The sequence below is a fragment of the Pelodiscus sinensis genome, chromosome 2, assembly GCF_049634645.1.
Source record: "Pelodiscus sinensis isolate JC-2024 chromosome 2, ASM4963464v1, whole genome shotgun sequence".
Classification (NCBI taxonomy): domain Eukaryota; kingdom Metazoa; phylum Chordata; order Testudines; family Trionychidae; genus Pelodiscus; species Pelodiscus sinensis.
This window is the reverse complement of record NC_134712.1, coordinates 62,705,672-62,732,866: the sequence shown is the minus strand read 5'-3', so window position 1 is coordinate 62,732,866 and position 27,195 is coordinate 62,705,672. Positions and strand designations below refer to the sequence as shown.

At 39.4% G+C, this 27,195-nt stretch overlaps 1 protein-coding gene across 4 annotated transcripts in view; it reads right to left on the bottom strand.

The window, feature by feature from the left end:
- The window catches only part of TOX (thymocyte selection associated high mobility group box), a 295,231-nt gene that overhangs the window by 122,624 nt on the left and 145,412 nt on the right, over positions 1-27,195 (bottom strand). For all 4 annotated transcript variants that reach the window (XM_006113630.4, XM_075920651.1, XM_075920650.1 and 1 more), the window contains exon 3: positions 14,522-14,764. In XM_006113630.4, the coding sequence (XP_006113692.2) occupies positions 14,522-14,764 (243 nt within the window). The remainder of the gene's footprint in view (positions 1-14,521; positions 14,765-27,195) is intronic.

The window sequence follows — 27,195 nt, the reverse complement described above, 5'->3', positions numbered from 1 at the left end:
ACATGTTGTATTAATCTAAGTCTCCTAATGCATGCCATTAGTGGTTCTTAAGGAAGCATGGTGGCCCAGTGCTCAAAAAAATGAGCTGCAAATGGGCTTGTTTTTCCTGTAAGCCCAAATTGTGGTTGTTCTTAAAAAGGCACGTGACCAGGCCAGCTGGTTCTGGACTCCATCTTGAATCTGGTATTCTTCCATGGGAATGGGGAGTGAAAAATAGAAGATTCCTTCCTTGAAGGAAGTCTATTTAAGGATTTGCAAAACAATCAGTCTTTTTGTCTTCAGTGGGCCTTTGAAATGGCACCCACACCCTAAGAGAATACACGTGGAGAGACCTGAAAATAAAAACTCTTAAGGACACAAGGAGCTGTAGAACCAGATCAGAGAAACATCAACTCCATTTTGAAGCAAATAAGGACAAGAGTGAGGAACATAATTTGAAACAATTTCTCTGAGTGTACATCTACACTGCAGCGTTACTTTGAAATAAGCTATTATGGAATAACAACTCAGCTCCTTGACTTTCATGAACACCGTGAGGAGTAACAGTAGTTCGGAATAGGAAGCCTAGTCCGAACTACCTAGTTCGTGCTGCATGTAGCCGCGAGGCACGGAGTCCGAACTAGCGGATATTTAAAAATGGCAGCGCCCGGCAACATGCAAATGAAGCCCGGGAAATTCAAATCCCGGGCTTCATTTGCAACTCCGGTTGACTACATTACCACCCTAGTTCAAACTAGGGTGGTAGTGTAGACATACCCCCAGATAGCTGTGAGAAGCCCTGGAGGCCAATTATTTTGAAATAACCACAACTACACTGTATACACACACACCCTATTTTGAAATTACTATTTTGAAATAGGCATTATTTCTCGTGAACTGAGGGATTATTATTCCAGAATAAGAAGCCTGTTATTATGAAATTATTTTGAAATAATGCTGTAGTGTGGATGTGCCCTTAGTGTATTACGATTAGCTGGCTTGCTTTGGTTTTCACTTGCAATCACTTAAATCTTACTTTTTATACTTAAGAAAACACTTTTGTTTATTATCAAGCCCAGTGTAAATATTGTAATTGTTATGGTGGGGAGGGGTGCGGGGGAAGCAACCACTGTGAATATCTCCCTTTCATTGATAAAGAGAGCTTAACTTATGAGGTTTCTCTGTAAAACTCTTATACAGAGTTAAGATGGATTTATTTGGGTTTCGGTCCTCCTTTATTCCTGTGTGCAATCAATGGCCTTATATCTGAGCTCTCCCAGAGCTGAGCTGGTTCAGTATCTGTGTGGCTCAGCTGGGAGCTGTTACCCCAACTCTGTGCCTTGCCTGCGGGAGACCAGAATTTGTGGCCCGCCTGGACAGGGTGGTGGGGAGCCCCATAGGGCAGGGAGGCAGGCTCTGTGGCATGAGCAGCACACTGGGTGACAGCCCCAAGGGGACCTCTGTGAACAAATTCGTCACACATCCTTTTGATATGTTAGATCCTATAATTTATAGTCACTCTTCTGAAATCTGTCTCAATCACTCTTTTTTTCAACTTGGGCCTCTGTATGATTGTATTTTGAGTGAATGGGATTTTATTATGGTTTTTTTTTAAATGCCTTTGTTTTTATTCTGCTACACAGTTCCTTGAATGCCTTGAAGGAATGAGGGGTTAATGTAAATAAAAAACATAGGTAATGTTATGCAATGGGAATATGAAGTCTTAGTTAATTAATGACTGTGGAGCAATTTGACATATTCAGAGGAAAGTTGCTATAGAAGAGCAAAGCATTGTTAGCGCTATTGTCTAGTGCATTTTCTAAATAGCCCAAAGTTTTAAAAAGAATCATCAATTGTTATTTCATAATGCAAACTTTTTTGCTCAAGCAACTTAAGCTGTATCTAATAGCTAGATCAGCACTAAGCCTACAGTTCTGAACACATTTTATGCTACCTCATAAAGAAAGAGAGAGGGGTAATTAACTTCATAAAGTGGTATCCTACATTTGAGTGTAAGTTTTTTACATGTAAGAACTGCAGTTTAGTTACAGAGCTAATCTCTAAAACTCTTTATATGGGAATGAAGATAATTTTTAAGGTTACTAGAGGTTCCATCTCTGAATACACCTACACTTGATTCTTATCATGGGTTTCATCCTTTAAGCTTGCCATGCACAGAAATCCAAGTGACTGTATATGGAACAGTTGCAAGCTGAGATTCAAAATTTCTAAAGGGAGACCACTCAACACAAGGGTTGCAGGGACCCAGAATATGCAGCTCCACAACAGTGCTAACACTGCAGTGTCACTATCAGACCAAGTTGAGGAAAGCCAGGTAGCCCTTTGGCACCTTCTGTGTCTCAATCTCCTCTTACACCAGGGAACAGGAGAGATGAATGCAACATCTTGTGGCTAGCTACATATGTTCCATCCCAATTTAGTTCTCATCATAAAGTTTAGTGCTGCAGTCAGCTAAATACATTATTTTTGTAACTCAAAAGCTTTGCTGCCAAATGCCAGGGATTGTATCCCTGCTGATAATCCATGAGGTTGTATGGTGATGTGAATTTATGTGGATCTCAGAGATATGGTCAAAGTTTCCTTAAACAGTTAAAGTGTGCAGCATGCTGGCTAAGTCTGTTGTGTGTCCTTCAGTAACCAGCTCACAGAGAAGATAGCAGCCTGGTACTCAGAATTGTGGAGTTATTCATTTTATTCAAATGGCAGAGGCCTGTGGTTGAGTTCTGGATTCAATCCAGGGATGATAGATGGTATGGATCCTTCAACTGACACCATCAGGAGACAAGAAGAGGCCTATAGATGTTAGACCTAGACTCCTCCTGTCTTTTGCATTCCCTTTTCTGAAGAGTGTTCAGGCAATAATGGCTTTACTGCTAACACTGCTACCAGCAGCATCTCCAGATCAGGATAGTCCTATGGAGACTAGTCCCTGTAGCCAGAACCTCATGCCTATCTTCATTAAAGATCAACAAGACCATAACACACCAATGTTCTACCTTCTACACTGACTCTCCATCTTGAACTTATTTTAATCCTTTTTGCAAACCTACAGCTGCCCTTAAGTAAGTTAATTAACATTAACACTCATCTCTCCATCTTCCATATATCTAAATATCCACAAAAGCTGCATAGAATAACTCATTATGTGGACTAGCCTAAAATGAATAGTTTTTTGGGACTGGGGCCATAGTTTTTCCATTTTACGCATCACCTCGCACTATGGAGTTCTGGTCCATGCCTGCGGATCCTATAGTGTAAATAAACAATAACAAGAAGATCATAGTTGTATTGCTATGTATTGCTATTTATCACCTTGATTCAATAGGTCATGTCTAATGTTTAGACTGGAGCAGAGGCTCTCTGGTCTTCTGCAAAATATCTAATAACTGCAGGGCACTATGAAATAATAACCAATACTGAAAGATATTGACAAATATTAGATTAGAAAGGTCCATCAGACCTGGTTGCCTTTGGTTAGAATTTAGTACTGAGCCCTCCAAATAAGCAATTGGGAATAATTCTCTAATATGGCTCCAAAGATTCCTGGGCAGCAGTCATGATCACAAACTCCTAAAGTCAGCAGTGCTATAATACTCATATTTTTTTTCTATTTTGTAAAGAAACTGCAGTTCAGTATAAGTTCATCCATTGCTATATTAGCAAAGTAACATTTCTCTTAAGCTGCAAAGAAGTCTGAAGTGTATTGTGTAATATACTGGGAGACTACCAGGTACTGAGATAGAGGGAGATGGTGTGTTTCCAATGTGTCCTCATGAAAGCATTTCAGTGCAAGCCTGTATGAGAGGGACTATAGGTCAGCCCATCCGCTGGTAAACTGAGGGTGAGATATAGGGTCAGATACTGTGAGGGTAAGCACACTGTCTTTACGGAAGTCCCAAATCTGGAAGGACAGAGGGAAAGGGCATTTGCAAAGTGTCTGTGAAAATAGCACAGCATATTAGCCAACAGGGAAGGAAGAGAAAGACAGAAACAGCTGGAGTGAGAAGGGGATTATATTTTATTTAAAAAAAAAAAAAAAAGAGTAGCTAGTGGTGAGGGTGTCCACCTTGAGGAAGGTGGGGTTGCTTCAAAATTTTCTGTTTAAATTAACATTTTTCTGTTGAAATTTGGATTTAGCAGGAACACTACCACAGGTTAAAAAAACAACAACAACAAATAAAACATGTTATTTCCTGTTGTTTGGTAGTTAGAATCTCCTACACTTTGAAAGTGAAATCTCCTGCCTTACAGCGCAGGATTCCTTCCAATGCACATCTGCACACTAGCTTTGTTTTTTTTAATTGTGGGGCTGTCCTCAAGTAGTAACATTTATTTTTACTTTGGGTAAAAGAAGAGCAAATTATTTTATTTGAAACAAAAATCATGGCAGGTAAAGTTTTGTAAAAACTTTTAAAAGAGATAAATGGAAAAATGAAAAAAAAATCACAGCTATATGATTTGAGGAGGCCATTTTTACTAGGATTCATCTGTGGTTTTGTAGAACACTTACTACCCTACAGATGGAAGAAGATATGCTAGAGAAGAGGAATTTAAAGTGCAGCCATAGTGCACAGTGCAAGTCAAGTCCTGTGTACGGAGTTCTCAGATAAAGTCCTTGGCTTCTCCAGTCACCATTATAGAGGTGCAGCCTCTGCAACATATGGGTTCCAGAACACAGGTGACTGCTTCTGATCAGTAAAGTGTATTGCACATGGAGACTGCTGTTCTCTATATGCTATAGCTCTGTGCCCCCTGGGCTGAGATGAAGGTAAGGTCAGTGTGATCCATTTAAGATTCAGTATCTTTTCAGTTGTTCTCAGACTGTGAGGGACTCCAAAAAGATCTCACCAAACCGAGTGACTGGGCAACAAAATGGCAAATGAAATTTAATGTAGATAAATGTAAAGTAATGCACATCAGGAAAAATAACCCCCACTATACGTACATTATGATGGGGACTAATTTGGCTATGACAAATCAGGAAAGGGATCTTGGAGTTATTGTGGATAGTTCTCTGAAAATTTCCACACAGTGTGCAGTGGCAGTCAAAAAGGCAAATAGGATGCTAGGAATTATTAAGAAAGGGATAGAAAATAAGACACAGAATATCTTACTGTTCCTGTATAAAACTATGGTACGCCCACATCTTGAACACTGTGTACAGATGTGGTCTCCACACCTCAAAATAGATATCTTGGCCTTGGAAAGGGTTCAGAAAAGGGCAACTAGAATGATTAGGGGTTTGGAATGGGTCCCATATGAAGAGAGGTTAAAGCAACTGGGACTTTTCAGTTTAGAAAACAGGAGACTGAAGGGGGATATGATAGAGGTATATAAAATCATGAGTGATGTGGAGAGGGCAGATAAAGAAAAGTTATGTATTAGTTCCCATAATAGAAGAACTAGAGGACACTAAATGAAATTAATGGGTAGCAGGTTTAAAACTAATAAAAGAAAGTTCTTCTTCACATAGCATGTAGTCAACGTGTGGAACTCCTTGCCAGAGGAGGCTGTGAAGGCTAGGACTATAACAGAGTTTAAAGAGAAGCTAGATAATTTCATGGAGGCTATTAGCCAGGGGATAGAAATGATGTCCCTGGCCTCTGTTCGTCAGAGGCTGGAGAAGGATGGCAGGAGACAAATTGCTTGATCATTGTCTTCGGTCCACCCTCTCTGGGGCACCTGGTGCTGGCCACTGTTGGCAGACTAGCTACTGGGCTAGACGGACCTTTGGTCTGACCCAGTACGGCCATTCTTATGTTATGTTCTTATGTAGAATAAAGCAAAGCAAATGCATTCCACTTAATTAAAGAAAAGTAGTGAAGTAGGACAGCAACAGAAGAGGCAGGCCTTTCAGCCTGATGCACAAGTTTTCCCTTATACTCTGTAGCGAGGGCTCCTGCCTTCTTTTCCTCTTCATAAAAGCATCTTCACACTTTTTGAAACTGACATTCTATTTCAACTGCTTCAATAGGCCTTAACATGACTATAGTGTTTCTGCCAAAGCCTGAGTGAGTCTTCAGAAACATTTCATTATCTTGCTGTTTTTGACATCTACACACAATGTTAAAAGCAGCAGATTAAAGTCAGCATCTCTGCTGCTGGAAATCTCAGAAATTCTGACATTTCCATGTTTTAGGTTTTCTCTATTTGCATACTATCTTTTCTGTTTTGTTTGGCACTTGCAGCTGTGATGCTGCTTGTGCATTAATCACTCATGCGGGAGCTGCATGAACAAGATGCCAAATAACTTACCACCAGGCGTTAACTCCATAATATATTAACCATCCATCCATGCAGTCGAATCGTTAGCCCATACCCATCTCTTTATATCTGCAGTGATAGCTAGTTAGCAGTGGATAAGATTTAATATTGTCATCATTCGCTTTGTTTCACCACTTTGTGTAATGAATAAAACATGAATAAAGTTGGATGATGAGTAATTGCTATGAAAAAAAATTCTCCAAAATATTTTCCCCAAAATTATCACAGCAATTATTTTCAGGATAACAGTGAAAGATTGTTCTTCAAAAATGAAATTTGTCACCTTACTTATTCTATTTTAAATGTTACACAATTTTTGTTTACTTTGTGAAATATACTAATTCCAAGAGTCTCCACCACTGAACTAGTTACAATGGTTAGTCACCCTCACCGTTAATGCATGCTTTGTTTCCACTTATTCTAGCTTCAGTTTCTAGCCCCACGATCTTCTTATGCCTCTGTCTTAGAAAAAAGATAACTCCATGCACAGGACTTGACCTGTATTGTACACTATAGCTGCATTTTGAATCCCCCTTCTCAAGCTTATCTTCATTGGGTACGTCTACACAGCATGCTTATTTAGAAATAAGCTATTTTTTTTAACAAAATAGCTTATTTCAAATTAGCATGTCTACACTACAGGGAAGCCTCAAAATCAGTCCAAGGCAGGCTTCCCTAATGTGGACATGCTATCTCAATTTAGAGTTCTAGTAGGCACTAGGGAGAAATTAGTCTGAATGGCCCTGGGGAGGAGCTATTTTGAAATAGCAGCAGTGGATCGTCCACACTACTGCTATCCCAAAATAGCTATTTCAGAATAGGCATTATTCCTCGTGGAATGAGGTTTACAGATTTCGAAATAAGCCGTCCGTTATTTTGAAATTATTTCAAAATAACAGAATTGCTGTGTAGACGCTTGCATTGCTATTTTGAAATAACAGACATTCCTTTGAAATAACTGTGCTGTGTAGACACACACTTAGAAAGAAGAGCGCTCTATTATCAGGTACCTTCTCCTCACTTAGGACATAACTGTTTACAGAACCCTGATAAAATCATCTCTTAACCTTTTCTTCTTCACAGGTCATAAAAACTGTCTTTCCAATGTCAGACCACTGGAAGAGGCAAGAGGAGTAAGGAAAGCGAAACATTACGCATCAAGTCCCACAGTGGCATAAATCAGCATAGCTCTATTGTCAACAATGAAGCTACATCAAATTACAAAAGCTGAAGATCTGGGTGTACATTCTTTTGGCTATGCTGCTCAACACCACACACACACACAATCTACCATGACTCTCAGCCTGTCAAGGGTAATTTCAATGAAAAACCCAGACTTTTCAGAACTGTGTAAAAAAGATCAACCCTACAAAATGAAAGGGCTTGAGATTATAAAAATTCATTGCTTCAACAAGAGGTGTTCTATTACCTTAGTTTTATGATTTGGCATTTCTGAGGGCAATAATTCACAGTAATAACATTTGGGTAAAAGCAGATCTGTGTAGAATAAGAGTAAATTTTCATCTAAACTGAAAACCAGCCTTGTAATGAGGTTCAAATGTGAAGTATTCACTGCAGACTAAAAGTATCTGGTACCAGTGACATATGAAATATAGGGCAGAAAAAAGGACTATATTCTTCAATTCAAACACAATTCAAATGTCAACAGTTAGATTAATAAGGGGAAAATCTTTTGTTTTGTTATGGTAAAGAAAATTATCAGTTTTGTTCATCAGCAATATAAAATTTCTGTTTGACTCAGTGCTTCGCTCTAACACTCAAAGGTGCCAAAAAAAAAAAAAATCAGTCGTTTAGGTGAGCCACAAGATTAGTCATGAACACAGAATTTAAAATAATATGTATGGAGCTGGTAAAACAAACTATTTTAAACATGTCTCAGCTAGGCCAACAATCTCCTACATCAGATTTATTAGCAATTGCTCTATTAATAAGAAATAGTAGCTGCATTCTACATAAGGAAAATGAAAACAAAATAGTGTCCGATTTCCTACACTCCATTACAATGGCACATTTTGTTTAAGATATTACACTCTCATGGACTGCATAGCTAAAAAAAATAATTCATGAAAAAATATATAATTGTGCAGGCTTTGATGAATTGGGACATAATGTTAAATAATTATTCATTGCCTTTATTCTTCTGTCAAAGTGGGAAAAATAATTTCTTTTTATTGCTTTTTTTATATAAGGACACAGGCCCTTGTGACATCCATTTTATTTTAAACTAATGCTTCTGTTATTCCACATCTGAATAATTATAGCTGACATCATCTGTTCTTTGGTATCCTAAAAGAGCTTTAGCTTTAGTCCACTGTTACATATTTTATGCACAACATGAAACAAAATACCTCAAGATTTTTGAAAATATTTATTTTAAAAACAGCAATGAAATTGTCTGTAATCACATTTTCTGCTCTCCTTTGAAAGCTACATTATTCAATATGCCAGTGGTCTTTTCCATAATAGCAACATATTAGAAATTCATGCTGCTCTAATACATCTGAATTCACTGATGTACTGAACTCCCTATAGACCTAAAGAAACATTTCTGTTCCAGTTTCATATGTCCTGCACACTACCTACTGATGTGATGGTTGTCAAAACAGTTGTACAGTAGCCTTTGAATTCAAAGTGTTCCTTGACTGTCTACTAAAACCAACAATAAACCCAACTATATACATTATTCTAGCTTTTGTTGCCAGTACAAATAGAACATTCTGGAAATGAAGCCACCTATTTTATTACCTTTTAACATCTCTTCAACTTTAAACTTCAAAAGATGAAACTTGAAGCATTCAGAGGAATTGAAATCCCTTTTATTTTTTCTTGTAAATGTTCTGTACACCATTATAAGCCACACTCTTAAAAAAAACCTAACTATTAATATGAAGGCACTCTAACAATACTGGTGTTTTCTTAATGTAAAAACTGCACTGTGAATTTTAATTCGGATTGGCTTAAACAACCATCAGAAAGTCAACAAATTCTGGGTGAGTGTCTATAACTTTGTATTGAGCAAATGAATGTACAGAAATATTTAAATTCTTCTTTAGCACCTTAAAAGGCATTTTGCAGATATATGTAGCCGCTCATGAGAAATCTGTGCAGCCAGCTTTATTTGCACGTTTCTTGTGGGTATTTATTGCAGTCTTAAGGAGCATTTCAGGAAGATTATACAGCACACAGAAGTCTAGAGAGGCTGACATCCGCCACAGAAACAGAGACAGATCTATCTAGTTGTAAGGAGCTGCCGCAATTGTAATACACGGAAAAAAAGCTCCTTTTCGCTTCCATTACAGACAAATCAACCTGCTACAATATAATTAGTGCAACATTATTATCTGATTATCTCAGATGTCTAAGAAATCTTAGATTTGTAGCCATATCTCAGTTATGTCCATGTTAAACTTTCTTGTACATAACACAGTTCTTGGCTTTGACTTGAGGAACCAGTCTGTGTTTTGCAATATCAGAAGAAATTCTGTACAAATATTAAGCTCTGTTAAACCTACAATATAAATGAAATGTCTTGAGAAATTTGTATTTGAAGATACTGTAAAAAACGAATGTGTGCACATTACTTTGGTAAAAAACAGAGACCCAGATAAAAATCTTGAAGCAAACAGGAACTGACAGCACAATGTAGGAAAAGGGAAACCTCAGTGATGTTTTTGAATAGTAGAGAGAGACTTCAATCAATCTCAAAACTTCAAAGCAGGCTAATTCCCAACTTGACTGTCAGATACTGTAATGGCAATGGGAAAGTCCCATCTCACAGCATTGTAACATTTTTCAGAAAGAGAATTCCCACAGAGTAAAAAATCCATAAGAAATTGATCCTTAATGTGAATTCCCTGAGCTGGTACCAGGTTCTTATTTTGTGTGCTTAAGCACTTATACAGATGAAAACTCTTACAGATACTGAGCCAAATCTTGCAGTCTTTACTCAAAGGGCTTTCAAATGGAAGTTTTGTCCTGAGTGAGGTCTATACTACGTTTTAGTAAACCAGCAGTTTTAGGGTGAGTTTGTTGAAAGAGTGCTTTTGGTGCATGGTGCATACTGACTTCTTCTAATCATACTGAGCAAAATTCCAAAGACACTATTTTTTACTCAGTCCTTACTCAGGCAAATTCTCATTTTACAATGGCAAACACTTTCTAGCTGAGATAAAAGGGAAATTCCATGATCTATACCCCCAGTATTTACTGCGTTTAGTTGTTTACTTCCATCAGCTTAACATTAACTAAGTCATTATCTAAAAATGTGCAAACTGAGCTGGTGTCAGCCAACTCCAGACCACCCAATAGCTGAAACACAGAATACAAAAATGTAGGTATCATTGCAAAAAAATATGAATACAGGTTGAGAATAGGTTAACAGAAAAGATGAAAGTAAAGGGCCAAATTCAATGCAACTGCACCTGCTTCCACCAGACCTGAATATGGCCTAAACCCAGTACATTCTAATAAAGAGGATAAATGGGTCAGGTGAGGAACAACCCAGAGGTTCAATGCTGAGAACAATTCTACTAAAAAAAATTATTAGTGACCTGCAAAATGGAGTTAGTTGCCTGCTGTCCAAATTTTTACGAGATCGATATTAGTGAATATATGATCATAAGAACTTGGAAAAGTTTGAGAAATAGATAGATAAAGGAGTTTCAGGGTCAGGAAACATGTTAACATACTTGGGCATATATTATTGGTAAGGATCAGTGTTAGACAAGATAGTAAAAAGGAAACTTAAGGGTGGCGATGAGTAATACCAAAAAGAATGATGTGCAGAAAGAGAAACTTTTAAAGTTTCTGTGTTATAAAAATGAGAGAATATGTTTCAAATGCAAATAAATATAATACTGTCTTTTCACCAAATCCTCTGTCTTCCATGGTGTTGTGGAACACTAAAAGCAAAGTAGAACCACTATATTCATTGCAGAGTTAATTCCAGTTATCTACACTTGAGTTAACTCCAGAAGTGAGCACGCAAAATAACACTCCAGCTGAACGCAGTGTTTGTGTTAGCTGTCAAACTGCTAACCAGAGTTGTAACATGTATCACATGACAGGCCAGCCAACTCCAGGTCAAAGCGCTAGCACAACTTGAGTTAAAGAGTTCTGGTGTGCAAAGGACTTGACTTAGAGGCAACACCTGAGTTATAAGTAACAAGTAAGGCTATGTCTAGACTGCAGGCTTCTTTCGAAAGAGAAATCCGCTTTTTCGAAAGAGAGCACCCAGCGAGTCTGGATGCTCTCTTTCGAAGACGGCCTCTTTACATTGAAGAACGCCTTCTTTCAAAAGAGGAACTTTTGAAAGAAGGCGTTCTTCCTCGTAAATTGAGGTTTACCGCCATCGAAAGAAAAGCCTCGTTCTTTCGAAATAATTTCGAAAGAACGCGGCTTGAGTCTGGACGCAGGGGAAGTTTTTTTGGGAAAAGGCTACTTTTCCCGAAAAAACCCCTGAGTCTGGACACGGCCTAAAAGAGAAACTGTGTGTGGGAATAAGGGAGAGGCTGCAAACCAGTGAAGCTGAGCATAAGATTGGAGAAGACAGACTTAGGTCAGAAATAAAGTTAGAAAGGCTTTCATCCAAGAGAAAGTTGTTCAAATGTAGCTCAATCTTCAACATGACTTTGTGGCAACAAATACAATACTTTATGTAAAGACAAAGATGGGCCTACAGTATCCTTGGAACACAAAAAATATACTTTAATATATTGTAGTCTCAATTAATAGGAACATGTGTTTGGCATAAGCCTGAGGAATCTATGCTTGTTTAAGTACACAAATTCCATGTCCATATTTTTATTTGGAAAAGAAAAAAAACACTGTACTTTTAATTTTATATAAATATATTGTTTGCTATTCACTGTCGACAGGTACTTTTTGGTATCTGGACTTGAAACTAAAATTACTTCATCAATCTGCTTCCACAATAATGAACATTACTCTTCAAGGATATAAGTCAGGGATGGGCAAGAGGCTGCCAGCGGACCGAATCTGGCCGGCCAAGCCACCAAATCTGGCCTGAGGCTGCCTCGCTGGGACCCTTACGCACAGCACAGTGGCAGCTGCTTTAAATGTGGCTGCTCTATTCTGGGAGCGAGAAGGGAGGCTTTGTGCTCTGTACCACGCCTTAGCAAAATCTCTCAGCAACCATTGGCTAGTTTCCAACCAATAGCAGCTCAGATATTTTGCTGGCGGCAGGGGCAGCCAATGAAGCCTCCTCCCTCCCTCCCTGTTCTCTCTCCCCAGAGCGAAGCCAGGTGGAGCAGCTTGTGACTGCAGCCTTCAGGTTCATGCAGGGCTGCTGACTGGAAACTGCCTAGGTAAATGCCTCCTACCTCCCAAACCCAGGCCACCATCCAAATTCTCTGTACCTCTCACCCCCACAACTCCCTCTCAGACCCTGCACCCTTTCTTGCACCCTTCCCCCAGGCCAGAATCCTCTCTGGCACCCATATCCCCTCCCTGCCCTGCACCCCATTCCCCTGACCCAAGTCATCACCCAAGCCCTCTGCAGCCCCTTCAATCAGGTCACAAATCCCTTCCAGACACTGCACACCCTCTTAGAGGCCCTCCCTCAGGCCAGATCCTCTCCTGCACTCATACTACTCCCTCCTGGACTCTGCACCCCAAGCCTCTGCCCCAGATAACAACTCCCTCCTTCACCCAAACTCCCTCTCAGATGCCACACCCCCTCCCGCACCCCAGTCTCCTACCCAACCTCTGCCCCAGAACCCAAACCACCTTGTTAGAAATGTGGCCCTTGACCACTTGCCAAAATCTTGGAGTGGTCCCCCATTAAAAATTATTGCCCACCACTGATATAAGAATATACCTACATTCTGCAGAATGGAAATTGTGGCCCTCTAGCAAACTGATCAAGGTGGAAAGTTATCACGGATCATAAGAAGAAAGATGTCCATAGCGCAGGAAATGATATTTGGATTATCATGTTTAATTTAACTATCATTAATCAGGATTCATTTAGTAAATATGGTGTCTTTTCATATTCCACCCAATGCATACTTCCCTTAATTTACCTGTTTCTGTCCTCATCTACATAAATTCCCCAAAGCAGAATTGCTTAGTTATACTATTCAGCTTTTTTGTATTTGCCCTTGATTCAATAATCCACTGTGACACTCTACAGACTCTCAAGGCCTTTTCTTCATAGTTCTTTGCAAAAGGCTAATGTGGAACATCAGTGCTTAAAAGAATGCTTAGTTTCCAAACCATAGCTCTCTCATGAAAGAGATCAATTCAATGAAACATTGCTTTTCCTCTTTAATAAAGTGCCAAGTGCTAGTTCTACTTTCTCTAGGAACTTCTGATTCTCAGAACCTTTCCTACCATTCAACTCTCTTTCTTTTTCCAGGAGGCTGAATAATGTATTTTGCAAGTTTCATAGCAGTACAAGCAAAATTTTAAAAATATCCCAGATATGTATCCTTAATCCTGTATGACTTTTTTTTTCCTCCCATACAACATACCCATGAGGGTCATACTCTGCTCTGAAACATGAGGGCATAACTTCTAAAGTCAGTAGCAACTGGGAAGTACAACTGAGGCCAGAACTGGTAACCTGGTGTACAGCTGGCATACAAAAAGGTTGCAGCTTCTTTAGGTCTCTTGAAAAACAGGATATTTAAACTGACTTTGCATCTCTTGCAAGCAATGTAACTGACAGAGAATATAACTTTTCACAGGACCAGCCCCATAATGACTATTTGACAGGATCAGGTCAAACACTGAACTCTTCCAATCACTTGAATGGGAGTTTGGTGTGGACAAGGACAATAAATTGTAAAAAGGCTACAAGATTTGGCCTGGAGTGAAAAAAAAAAAAAAGAGAGATTTGCTGTTTTCCTAAAGTACAGCAAACAGGAGAGGAAATACCACATTTCTGTACATCCCTCTGCACAGACAAATCAGAATAGAAAGAACCTGGTAAGAAAACACGGAACATAGTCATTCAGGGCTAAATCCTGCTTCAGCTGAAGTCAATAACACTGGCCTGATTCTCTTCTCAGTGACATCAGTGCACCGAAGTAATAATTCTACTGGAGTCAATGAGGCAGGATTTCATCCTTTGTAACCAGAGTAAACCTGGGGCACAGCAGAACTAGTTGTGATGATGTCAGGGAGCCCTGGATACAGCCTACTGACAGTAATTTAAATATATATTGCAACATAAATTAAATTAGCCCTAAAATCAAAGACTAAAAATTCTTACCACAGAAAGTGAATTTGAAAGCAGTGTTCCATCTTGGCCAAGCATGTTGGACACTGTAATTTCAGGTAGGTCCATGTTTTGTGGATGGAATGGAAGCAGGCCATTATGGTTCATTGGGTGACACAGAGAGTGGTACCCCGACTCTACTTCATTCAGGTGCAACAGTGAGTGGTCAGGTAATGATGGAGGAGTGATGGGAGGTATATTAAAATCTTCACTTTCAAGACTTGGACCAGGAAAAGACTGTAAAAAATACAAATATTGTTGCAAATCAATAAAACATTAAAACAAAACAGTAACTACACACAAACAAAACCCCAATCATCTCAAACTGTTACATAATAATTTCATTTTATTTAAATACTGATACATTACAATGGTAGAGTTTCACCATTATATATGGAATAAAAACTGCCTCAAAAGCATAACAACCGCTGTTACTTGCACAGCTCCCATTAGACAGACTTTTTTTTCAGAAGGTAAATTCAAACAGATTTCAAGGGGCCCATTAAAATTTTACCAAGGGTCTTCATCTAGCTGAATACTTTTCATGGGAATTGTGGAAAAGGAAAGCCATTTATAAAATTAACATTGGATCAAAATGTTTCATAAACTGTTACATACAGAAAAAAGAAATTCTCTCCTTTTGTTACTAGTTTTAGTTTCATATAACACCCACACATTTATTCAGCTGCAAAAGAAATAAATCATACAGAAATAGCATGTGAATTGTATGAATATTCAAATATATATGTTATATACATATACATTAATTATAAATCATGAATAAAATATAGATTTTTTGGAATGTATAAAGTAAGACATACATATATTTATATCTAAACAATTTATTCTGATGGGATTGTTAGTTTTTTTAATGATTGTTATTATTAAAAGTTGTACGATTTAATCTGATGCAAGGTAAATCTACAAGTAAAACTGGAGGAATATACCAAATAGATAATTGATTTGTATTTGTTTTGTGATCTTCCTGAAGCATGTAGTCTCATTTGAGAATAGGGGATATATTTGAAGGGGAAAGTGAGCATTATGGTTGGAAATAGCTAAAGCAGGACTGAATAGGAAAGGAGAAATGTGAGGTGAAAGCACTATCTTGGTGAAAGTGGTCATGAAATAATTAGTTCATGATTCTAAGTAAAGGTAGAAAGGAAAGCAGAATAATAAAGATAATGGATTTCAAGAAGACAGACATTAGCACACACAAGCTATGTCTACATTACAGAGTTTTTGCAGAAAAACAGCTGCTTTTCTGCAAAAACTCATGGAACGTCCACACCTCAAGGGGTTTTTGCGCAATTGGTATTCTTCTTTCTATGAGGAAGATGCATTTTTGTGAAAGAGTTCTTTCACAAAACGGCATGTGTGGACGGGGAAGAGAGGGTTTTTGCACAAAAAGAGGAAAGAGGAAAAAACACAGGTGCTCTTGTGGCCATCCTGTGCATGCAAATCAGTGCTTACTTTCAAGAGATGTCCATGCAGTCTGGATGCTCTCTTTCGCAAAAGTGCATCACTTTTTTGATGAGCTTTTGCAGTGTGGAGTGCTTTTGCGCAGAAGTTTTTGTGGAAGAGCTCTTCCGACAAAAGCTTCTTACGCAAAAAGCCTGCAGTCCAGACACAGCCTCAGGGAGTTGACAGAGTAAGCCCATAGGAGGCAAGTCTAAGGGAGAAAAACTGTTCAAGAGAGATGGTAGTTTTTCAAAGAGACATTATTAAGGACACAAAAACAAACTGTCCCACTGTATAGGAAAGAAAAAGTATGGCAAGTGACCACCCTGGCTTAACCTGGAGATCTTCAATGATTTGAAACACAAATAAGAGTCCTACAAAAAATGGAAACTAAGTGCAATTACAACGGGTGGATATACACAAATAAAACAAGTATGTAGAGACCAAATTAGCCCAATGCACAAACTGAGATTAAATTAGCTAAAGATATAAAGGGTAACAAGAAAACACTCCACAAATGCATTGGAAGCACAAGGAAGACCAAAGACAGGGAAGGCCTGTTTCTCAATTATGTGGGTGTTTGTGTGGGACTATCACAGGAACTGTGTAAATGATGGATAATTTTTTTGTTTCAGATTTCATCAAAAAATGTATTAGCAACTGGACACCTAACAATGAATGCCAGTAAAAATGAGGTAGGGTCAGAGATTACAACAGGGGAAAAAACAAGATACATATTAAACAAGTTAGATGTCTTCAAGTCACCAGGCCTGATGACACACGTACTCCTAGAATACTCAAAGAGCTAACAAGATATCTGAGCCACTAGTGATTATCTTTGAAAAGTCATGGCAGACATGAGAGATTCCAGAAGATTGGAAAAGTGTAAATATAGTGCCAATCTATAAAAAGGGGAATAAGAACTATCCAGGGAATTACAGACCAGTCATATTAACTTCAGTACCCAGAAATATAGTGGAACAAATAATTAAGCAACCAATTGGCAAAGAAGATAAGAAAGCGATAAACAAGCATCACATGAATTTGTCAAGAAAAAATCATGCCAAACCAATCCGATCGCTTTCTTTAAAGCCTTATGAATAGGGGAGATGTTGTAGATGTGGTATATCTTGACTTTAGTAAACTGAGGAAATACAACCTAGGTGGAACTTCTATAATGGAAAACCATTTTTAGAAAGTAGTTTTTAATGGTTCGCAGTCAAGCTGAAAGGATATATAAAGTAGAGTCCCACATGGATCTTCTTTTGTTCGATATTTTCATCAATTATTTAGATAATGGCATAGAGAGTACATTTTTAAACTTTGTGGGAAACACTAAGCTGGGAGGGTTGCAAATGATTTGGCTAGGATTAAAGTTTAGTCTGAAATAAATAGGATGAAATTCAATAAGGACAAATACAAGTACTCACTTTAGGAAGGTACACATCTACAAAATGGAAAGTGACTCGGATAGCAAGGAGTACTACAGAAAGCGACATAGCTTTCTTTGGCAGGATAACAGGCCTTATGAATAGGGGAGAAATGATAAGAGGAGGTATATCTTGACTTTAGTAAACTGGGGTAATACAACCAGAATTCCTGAGAGAGTGCTTTTGTACCCCCGCCCTTTTCCAAGGGTGCAGTGTCTGTAGCTCTCCAACCCACAGACACGGAGTCACTCCAGAACTCATGGGAGCCAGCTCCACACCTTCCTGCCCTCTTTGTGAAAGTTAGGGTTCTGTGAGTGCTACCCTTGTGAACTCTGTGTGCTCAAGGAATCCAACTACATTTAGCTCCTGCAAAGAGCAATTTTATCCTCTTTTCCTGTTCTCCTTTTGCAGTGATACAGGAGTGAGTACATCAGAGCAAGCTCAGCAGCTATTAGGAGCATATTTATTCCTTAGTCTAGTATAACATCATATATGGAGACAAGCATATATGGAAAGTCATATAACGAAAGGCCAAGAGTACAAGCAATATTCAAAGAGGCAGACATAGGAGAATTTTGTTACTTATAGGTTCACCAAGACCTAAACGGCTCACTATGATCATCTAATCTGATCCCACAGAACTTCCCCAACATAATTACTAGCACGTATCTTTTAGAAAAACATCTGCACTTGATTTAAAAATTGCTATATTAGTTGGTCATCAAATCAAATTAATAGATAGCAAGTTTAAAAACAAACAAAAGTAGTATTTCAAGTTCCAGGAGGATACGTCCATCGATGGCTATTAATGAGGCTAGCTGGGGATGTAAAACCATGCTCTGAAGTGTCCCTAGCCTCTGCCTAAACCTGTGAATGGATGACGGGGAAGGATCACTTAATGATTACTATTCTGTTCATTCTCTATGAAGCACCTGGCATTGGCCACTGTAGGAAGAGAGGACACTGGGCGTGAGGGACCACTGATTTGACTAATCTTTATCACAATTCCTGAAGTTATTCTGAACTGGTATAGCATGGAAACAAGATCTTAAAGTGGATTTGCAACCAAAGATTTTACACGTTGCTACTGATTTGCTCAGGTATTACTAGAAACCTGAGCAAAGTAAGCGTCTACAGATTGGCACGGTGAAAGGGATGGCTTTTCACTATGAACATTTTCACCAATTAAAGATCTGTCCCTGCATAAAGAGACCTTAGGGTAGGGTAAAGCATCAAGGTTAAAGAGAAGTAGAAACCCAAAGGAATTGAATCCAGGTAGGGGAGAGTGGAGAAGTAGGGAGCAAAACCACCATGTATGTATGAGAAACTTATATTATCCCTGTCAGGTGGAGTGACCTCACATTACAGAATTCTCAACTTGGAAAACTACGCCAACCATGCTAACCCACCCACTTAGCATGTGCTGTGGCTCTCCACGGGGATTTTGTTCCCTAGTAGAAAGGAAAAGTGGCATATTGAGTTTCTAAGTCTTATTTCTCCTTGCATTTACATACTATGATGTTGAAACTACATGAAGGCGGGAAATGTAGGCATAAAAAATAGAACCTCAATGAATGGAGTGGAAACATGCCATTAGCAAAGAAAACAGATTAGCTTTATTCAAGCAGTATAAAAGTATGCTAAATAATAAATAATAAGATTATTGTGGATATTGGATAGTGTGGTAAATTATTATACTATAGAACAGTTAAAATAAATGGCCCCTTCCACAAAGAGCTTACAGTCTAATCTCATGTAACACACCATACAAGAAAAGCACAGCAACAGAAAGTGAATGACGAAGGAAGGAAAGCAATAACGTAAGAACATGAGAACAAGGTTAAAAGAAAAGCTAGATAAATTCATGGAGGATAGGTGGTCCATCAATGGCTATTAACTAGAATGGACAGGAATGGTGTCCCTAGCTTCTGTTTGTCAGTAGCTGGGAATGAGTGACCGAGGAAGGATCATTTGATAATTACAGTACTACTTGTGTTTGTTCCCTTTGGGGCTTATGGCATTGGCCAGCGTTGGTAGACAGGATACTAGGCTAAATGGACCTTTGGTCTGACCCAGTATGGCCGTTCTGATGTTCTTATGATTTCCGCATATATTTAACAAAAATGTTTTTACTTTAGACTGATATTGATTTGCATGTTTCAAATGTATGTTTAACATGTAGTATCCCTTCAAACAGAACAATAACAACAGCACTGAATTTAACTAAGGGTTTTTCTATGCTTACAGTGCTCCAGTTGCGCCACTGTAGCATGTAGTGAAGTTGATACCTACGCAGATGGGAGAGCTTCTCCTCTTGGTGTAGATACTCCACCTCCCCAAGAGGTAGTAGCTATGCTGACAGGCAAAGTCCTCCCATCAACATAGTGCTATCTTCACTGGGGAGTGAAGTTGGTATAACTGAGTCACTCAGGGGTGTGGAAATCCACACCCTCGAGCAATATAGTTATATCGATATATGTTTGCAGTGCAGACCAGGGCTAAATGGTTATTTCTATGTAATTATAATATGTTAACAATACTATAATATAAACAATACACTAGTCACACAAAATCTGACAATCCTAGTTGCAATGCATGCACATTAACATACACATGTGGACTAAAAATCATAAATAAAAGGTTACCATTTATGTCCTCTTCATTAGATTAAAAATAAAAATAAAAACATGTTATGCTTTTTACATTTTGCATATCACTTTAGTGTAAACCTCTTCATCATTTTCTTCCCAGGTTCACTGCAGTATTGGCACAATTCTACTATATCCAGGTAATTAGATGATTCCTCTCCATTCTGCTCATCAAAAGGGCACCAACAAAATGCCTTCCTCTTCAACTTCAAATAAGAAACAGTAGCAATGTGTCTTTTTATAGCCTCACCACATATCTCCATGGGACTTTCAGCACTGGATCTCCCTGTCATCATGGGAGAGGGTGGAGTTATTTTTCAGCTGTTAGGCAATGAAGAGAGTTCCTGAATCTGTATTACATCCAGGGAGAGAGTCCTTTATGAACAGTGTTAAATCCCATTGCAATACTTTGTGTCTACATCACATAAATAGGGGTCGCCAGATGGTTTCAACAAAAATACCGGACACACTTGACATTACATCACAATCTACATTACAACTTATTTAGAAAAAACTGGACACTTATATTTCCTCATTTATATTTTCTCAATTTGTTTCCTGAAGAGAAAGCTCAAATACTGGACTGTCTGGTTCAAAACCAGACACCTGGCAACCCTAATCATAAAGAGGATTTCCATCACATCTGAATTTATCATAAACAGGTTTGAGAGCATTTAAAGTTAAGATGGTCAATAATGGGAACCTCAGATCACACACACCTTAAATTTTAGCTGGGTGTCTTTGAACCTTCACACACAGTTTTGGTTCCAGAATAGTTCTCAAACCAAATGGAGTCTGCATTCCATGGTGCTTTGTAAAATTTCACCAGAAGTTATTTTTGTGAGATTTTAACTGATCTTATGTTACTGATGCCATCTTGGCCTGCAATTTCAGGAGACCAGCTTGCAAGATTTTGGCACAACTGAACTCACACTTTAACCTGATTCTACTGCCAACTCAAACCCAAGCTTTTTCTTAAATCAGCATTCAGATGTGTACACCAAGCTAACTTGGCTTCTTTCTCATTTAAATTTGTCTTTTGTGCCAATTAGCCTGGGTAAACACAATATGGATTTTAATTGTGCTAAGTTCTGAAATGGAGGCAAAATTTAGATTTTTGCAGGTCAACTAGACAAACATCAAGGTATTGTTTTAGAGGATTATTAGTCAAATTCAAGTGTACTGGTTCTTATTATTGATTGGACTCATTTTGGTAACGTGCAAACCAAACCCACACTTTTTATTTCCATTTTCACACAAGTATCCACCGAGTAACAGAAGTGACATATGAAATGGCTGTATGACTTGATCATAATAATTAAGAACAAAAAACCCCTACATATCCAATGATGATGGTGACTGCAAATTAGAAGGTAAACCATATTTATGATTGTATTGAATAGATTGTACCAATATTTAGAAAGCAAATGGAGAAAGATAAATGAAAGCTAAAGAGATTTTAAGCAGAGTGAACACAGGAGGCAGCAAACATCCAATATCAACCTTGTTTGGAAAGAGAAAAACATTTACAAGTTGTACCTCCCTGGTCGGGAATCTGCCAGACCAGAGAATGTCAATGCCTGCCCCTCTGCTGCTGTGCTTTGTTCTGGTGGCAGAAGAGGGGTCTGCATTGACCGAGCAGGGGCGGGGGAGATGGTCACTCAGGGGGAGAGGCAGGGTGGCTGTGGAGCCCTGTGGCTGGGGGCCAGGAATGTAGTGAGCCCATGGCCACCAGGTTGCACTTCCTGGCCCAGGCTGCCAGGCTCTGCTGCAACCACCCCACCAGGGTTGCCAACCCACAGAAATTTCATTTACGGACAAAATGGGAAAAATTTACGGACAGACAAATTTTTTTACGGACATAATTTTTATACTATATTAAGACAACATAAATGGCCAAAAGTGAAAAGTAATCATTGGCATTCGTGCATCAATGTGCTGATGCTAACTCGGCAGAATAATGAAGATGATAACATCATGTGGATCACGTGATTCAAGTTACGTCACCTCAAACATTGAGCTAAATAAACAATTGAAACGTCCAATTTCTGCTGCTTCACAGTAAAATGGCTGAAGCAGCATAGAAGAAATTTAATTGCCATAGAATAATTGCTGGGTTTCGAAATTTTAGTACACTTTTATGAAATTTACAGACACCCACATTTTTTTTATGGACTTTACGGACATGTCCAATTTCGGCTAATGTTTTATGGACTGTTCGTAAATTTACTGACGGTTGACAACCCTACACCCCACTTCTTCCCCTGAGCATCCCATCTCCGCACCTCCATTTCCCTTCCTGAGCTTGAGTGTTCCAGAAGCTCGGGCAGAGGATGGTGGAGGAGTTGCGGAGTGTGGGGCCCAGCTTTCCCCTGTAAGTGCTGCAGCCCGGGAGCACCCACAGGGTTGCCGGACCACAGATGTTGCCAGGCTACATAAGTCCAGATCATAGAGGTCAAACCTGTACATAAGAATGCAGAAGATATAATCGACCAGGTCAGTTTAACATAAATGCTGTATGGGCTGCATCACTCATTGTACATACACTCAACAAAATACGGTATTAGATATAAATCCTTAAAAATATGGTCTTCTCATATGCATATGCTATTTAGATAAAATGAATATTTCTAACAATGTGAAGTGTGCCTTAATTTATAATTTGCAATAAGGCTTCTCCATCTGAATAATGGAAAAATGGCAGTTTTTAAAAGATAGATGCTTTAGGCTGTCTCCTCTCCTATTACTGAACACATTGTTACATAACAGAAATAGTTATGAATTGAAAGGAATGTAAAACAGCATGGTCATTAGAGGAGGAAAAACAATAATTTACTTTATACACATTTGAAAGTTAAGATGATCTATCTGACAGTGGTATTTCCAGGAATAAAAACAGGATAAACCTCATCTCTAATTTCTTAATGGAGGACCTTCAGAAGTAAGCGTGTTTCAGCTTTTTTTGTCTCTGCAGGAACCAGGGTTGATAACTTGAGACTATAATGCATTACTGTGGAAACCTTCGGTCTCTTGCATAAATCATCTTAACACTCAGCAAGAATTGTCCAACAGTGCCATTGATATGTTCAAGTCAATGATCCTGCAAACAATTTTTTTTTTACATTTCTTCATGTGTTAGACAGCAGCAATAAATCATATTCATTTAAAAACACACAATATACTTAATTTATCAAGCAACAGCTATCAAAAACATATTACTGGGGAAGGTACAACTTTTTTTCTCCCCATTGTGTTAATCATTTTCTCTAATTTACATTAGGTAAAGGGCAACGCCTAAAGCAAAACATTAATTTTCCAGCACGAGATGAATTCCATTTTCAATAAGGAGAAGAATATGCTGACAATGATACAATTGATTTAAAATAAGCACAATTTCAAAGTAAACAGAATTATGAAAAGGAACAGTGCTTTTTCAAATGAAACATTCCACTCCTGACATTCTCTTTTCATTGTTTAATTGAATTTTAAATATTGTTCTATGCAAGTTTGTTTGAAAATGAATGTGCTTTGTTTATTAACAAAATTTTATATTTAAATACTTTTAATGGGTGATAATGAGCAAAAAACATACAAGAATTGAGCTGTAGAGATGCTATTACTTGCTAAACACTCCAAGGCTTTAGAAAAGCTCAGGCTTTGTTAAAGGATAAGACAGATCTAGGCTGGGACAGTTTAAAGTTAGCAAGGGCCAAAGTCACACATAGTGACTCCCTCAGCCCTTTCCCAGGCCCACCTTCACCATAATTCTTCCCCATACTCTGCATTCACTCAAAGAGCTGACTTACTGACTGAAAAGTAGATCTTCCACTGATCATCTTTGGGTAGGTCGGGGTCTGTGCTGAAGAGGAGGGGTCTCATTCCCCATCCACCCATTTGCCTGTAGGCAGCCCCTAATAGATCCCGGCAGGGCAACAATGAGGTATCTCTGTGAGCACTCTCCAAGTTCAAAAACCGTCTGTTTTGGAGTGGGAGAGCTTCAGAGCAATGGGTTATTAGATTGTTAACAAGAGAAAGTTCACAACTCTCCCAGCTATTATTTCAGGCTATATACATAATCAGGACACAAGGTTGCATCTGTAGGGCTGCATTTCCAAGATTTTCTTTGCAGCGCTGTTTTAAAAAAAATTAAAGTGGGATTCCGAAGTCACTACGGGATCCAAGAAGTTTGGGTCTACAGGCATATACCCCAACTCCCTCTGCTGTAATCCGACTCTTCTACTTGACTAGGGACTGGCAGCCTTTCAGAAGTGGCATACCAAGATTTAACTTACTTCTATTACAGATCTGCGTGTCAGAGGGAGGAAGGGGCAGGAGTAGGCTGGGCACAATGATAATTTTTTTCTGAACCAGCTGCAGCTAGGGAGAATGATTTAATTTAAACTATTAAACAAATCAAGCATTTTAACTTTCTCATGCTAGTTTATCAAACTTCATTTTAAATAAAGTAAAGAATTTATGTCCAACAAAAAAGTTTTCAATGTTTTCTTTATTGATGACAGGAGCGGGGAACCTTTCTCGGGTCAGAGGTCACTGAACCACAGAAAAATCAGTTGGGGACCACACAAGTGAGAAGCAAAAAAACTCCTCCAAACCACCTCTCTCTCATTGATGTGGTACCCAATTGAGACACCTCACTTCTCTGAGACTGGAGAGTGGGGGTCTGGGCATGAGGGGGGATGCTTATCAGGCTTCTCGCCCCTTTTCAGTGGGGAAAGCCTCATGCATCACTGCACTGCCATTCCCCCAGCAACATGGGGAGGGAGCTCAGCCCCTCCACACAGCGGGGAGCCTGTGCAGTCATGGGATTGGAGCACCATCTCTCGCTTCCCACTCGATGGGCATGGGGGTGTGTATGTGTGAAGAAAGCCCCGACCTTCCCTGCCAGACCCGGTGCATGGATCCACATGCTGCTGCTCCCCCAGTGGGATGGGAAGGGGTGGAGGGAGAGAGAGCAGCAGTGCACAAAGCACACCTGCCAAGCCCAGTCGTGCCCTGCCTTGCAGCGCCCCAGCTGGGCTCGGTGCAGTCCCTCCTAGGGCTGAAGCAGCATTTCCAAGGTGCTAAGGTCTGTGAGAGGTTCCCATTGGTTTTTTTCCTTGGACCCGGCTGACCCCTACCCCAGCAGCGGCCTCTGTAACAACAAGCGGCTGCCTGGAGATGGAGGAAAAGGCAGTGTGGCTGGACCAGGGCCCGCATGGCAGAAGCAGTCCCACAGGGGGAGGGAGGCAGCCGCGCAGTGGTGAGGCAGCCACAGTGGGTGGCTTGCCGGAGGCTCACTGGGACTCCAAAAATGCTCCGGACTCCAGAAACCTTGAGCCACCAAAAGCCACCCTGGCAAAACGCCCAGAGCGCCTATATTCTCTGTGGCTGTGTCTACACTGGGCCACTTATTCCGGAAAATCAGCCGCTTTTCCGGAATAAGCTGTGAGCTGTCTACACTGGCCCTTGAATTTCGGGAAAAGCAACGATGCTCTACTGTACAAAATCAGCCGCTATTCCGGAAAAACTATTCTGCTCCCGCTCGGGCATAAGTCCTTATTCCGGAACACTGTTCCGGTAAAGGGCCAGTGTAGACATCCCAGTAGTCTTTTCCGGAAAAAAGCCCCGATCGCGAAAATGGTGATCGGGGCTCTTTTCCGGAAAAGCGCGTCTACATTGGCCACAGACGCTTTTCCGGAAAAAGGACTTTTCCGGAAAAGCAGCCTGCCAATGTAGACGCTCCTTTTCCGGAAAAACTGAAAACGGAATAGTATTCCGTTTTAAGCATTTCCGGAAATTCATGCCAGTGTAGACACAGCCTGTGTGTTTGGGGGAGGTAGGGAGGCCGTTGCTGCTGGGCCACGCTAGCGTGAGCCTCTTCCAGACAGGGGAAGGGAAATGGAAATGCACAGAGGTAGTCGGGCTAGTGTTCCCTGTACACTGGATCGGTTGGGGAGGCTCACATGCCAGTGAAAATCATCTTGCATTCCACTTACGGCACACGTGCTGTAAGTTGCCGACCAGATACTAGACCATACATTTCTCTGCATTGGTCACGTGCATTTCCCACATTTCTTTTTTTTCCTTGTAAATTTAGTATTTTTGTAAACGGAGTAAAACTCTAGTTTTAAAAGAGTTTTCAAATGCTTTTAGAGGTCGTCTGAGGAAAATGTGCTCAAAACAGGCTTGAAACAAAGCATCAAAGAATAAAATTGAACATATTCAGCAACCGCAGATGAGAACTAATTTTTTTAAAGTCCTATTTTCACAAATATTACTGCTTGAAAATGTATATGGTACACTACATTTAACCTTTCATTAGCATCATTGACTCCAAACTGGCAATCAAGTTGGTGTGCTTTTCTGGTGTTTACTTTTTCAATATGCTCTTAAAATAGTACTACTATAGATTTACATTTAAGTACTTCCTCTTAGTGGGTAAAAACTCAGTTTAAATTTACATATCCTCATTGAAGTCTGTTAGACCGCAATCAACTAAAGTTGTGCTAATGCTGTACATAGGACTCAGAACGAAGAAAGATAAAGATCCCCTTCTTTTCTGTTAACAAGATTGAAGGCCTGAGAAAAGAAAGCTGATGCCCTTATAAATCTGTTAGTGTCTACACTGCAGGCCTTAACTCGAAATAAGTTACGCAAATTGAGCAATGTCAATTGTGTATTTTATTACAAAATAGCTTGTTTCGAAATAGGGAGCATCTACACAGCACTTATTTCGAAATAGAGAACTCTTCCACTGACTTCCCTTATTCTTCATACAAAGAGGGTTACAGAAGTCAGAGTAACAAGTCCTTCAGCTTGGCAGTATTTTGAAATAACTGTGTAGAAGCAGACTAAGTTATTTCAGAATAGGGCTAGTTATTTTGAAATAGTGTTGTGGTGTAGACATACTCTTGTGGTCTCTAAGGTGGCATAGGACTCCTCTTCTTTTTTTCCCATGGATAGAAGAGTTAATGAACATGTCTGGAAATAGACAGAACTGAGACATGGCTGCTCTTTTTAATATTTCTCCTCCCATCCCTCTCTCACTCCAAACACAAAGAAACACTAATGTAACTTAAAGCTGACATGAATAGTTCTTATTTACCCCCATCGTCCCATTGACTTCAAG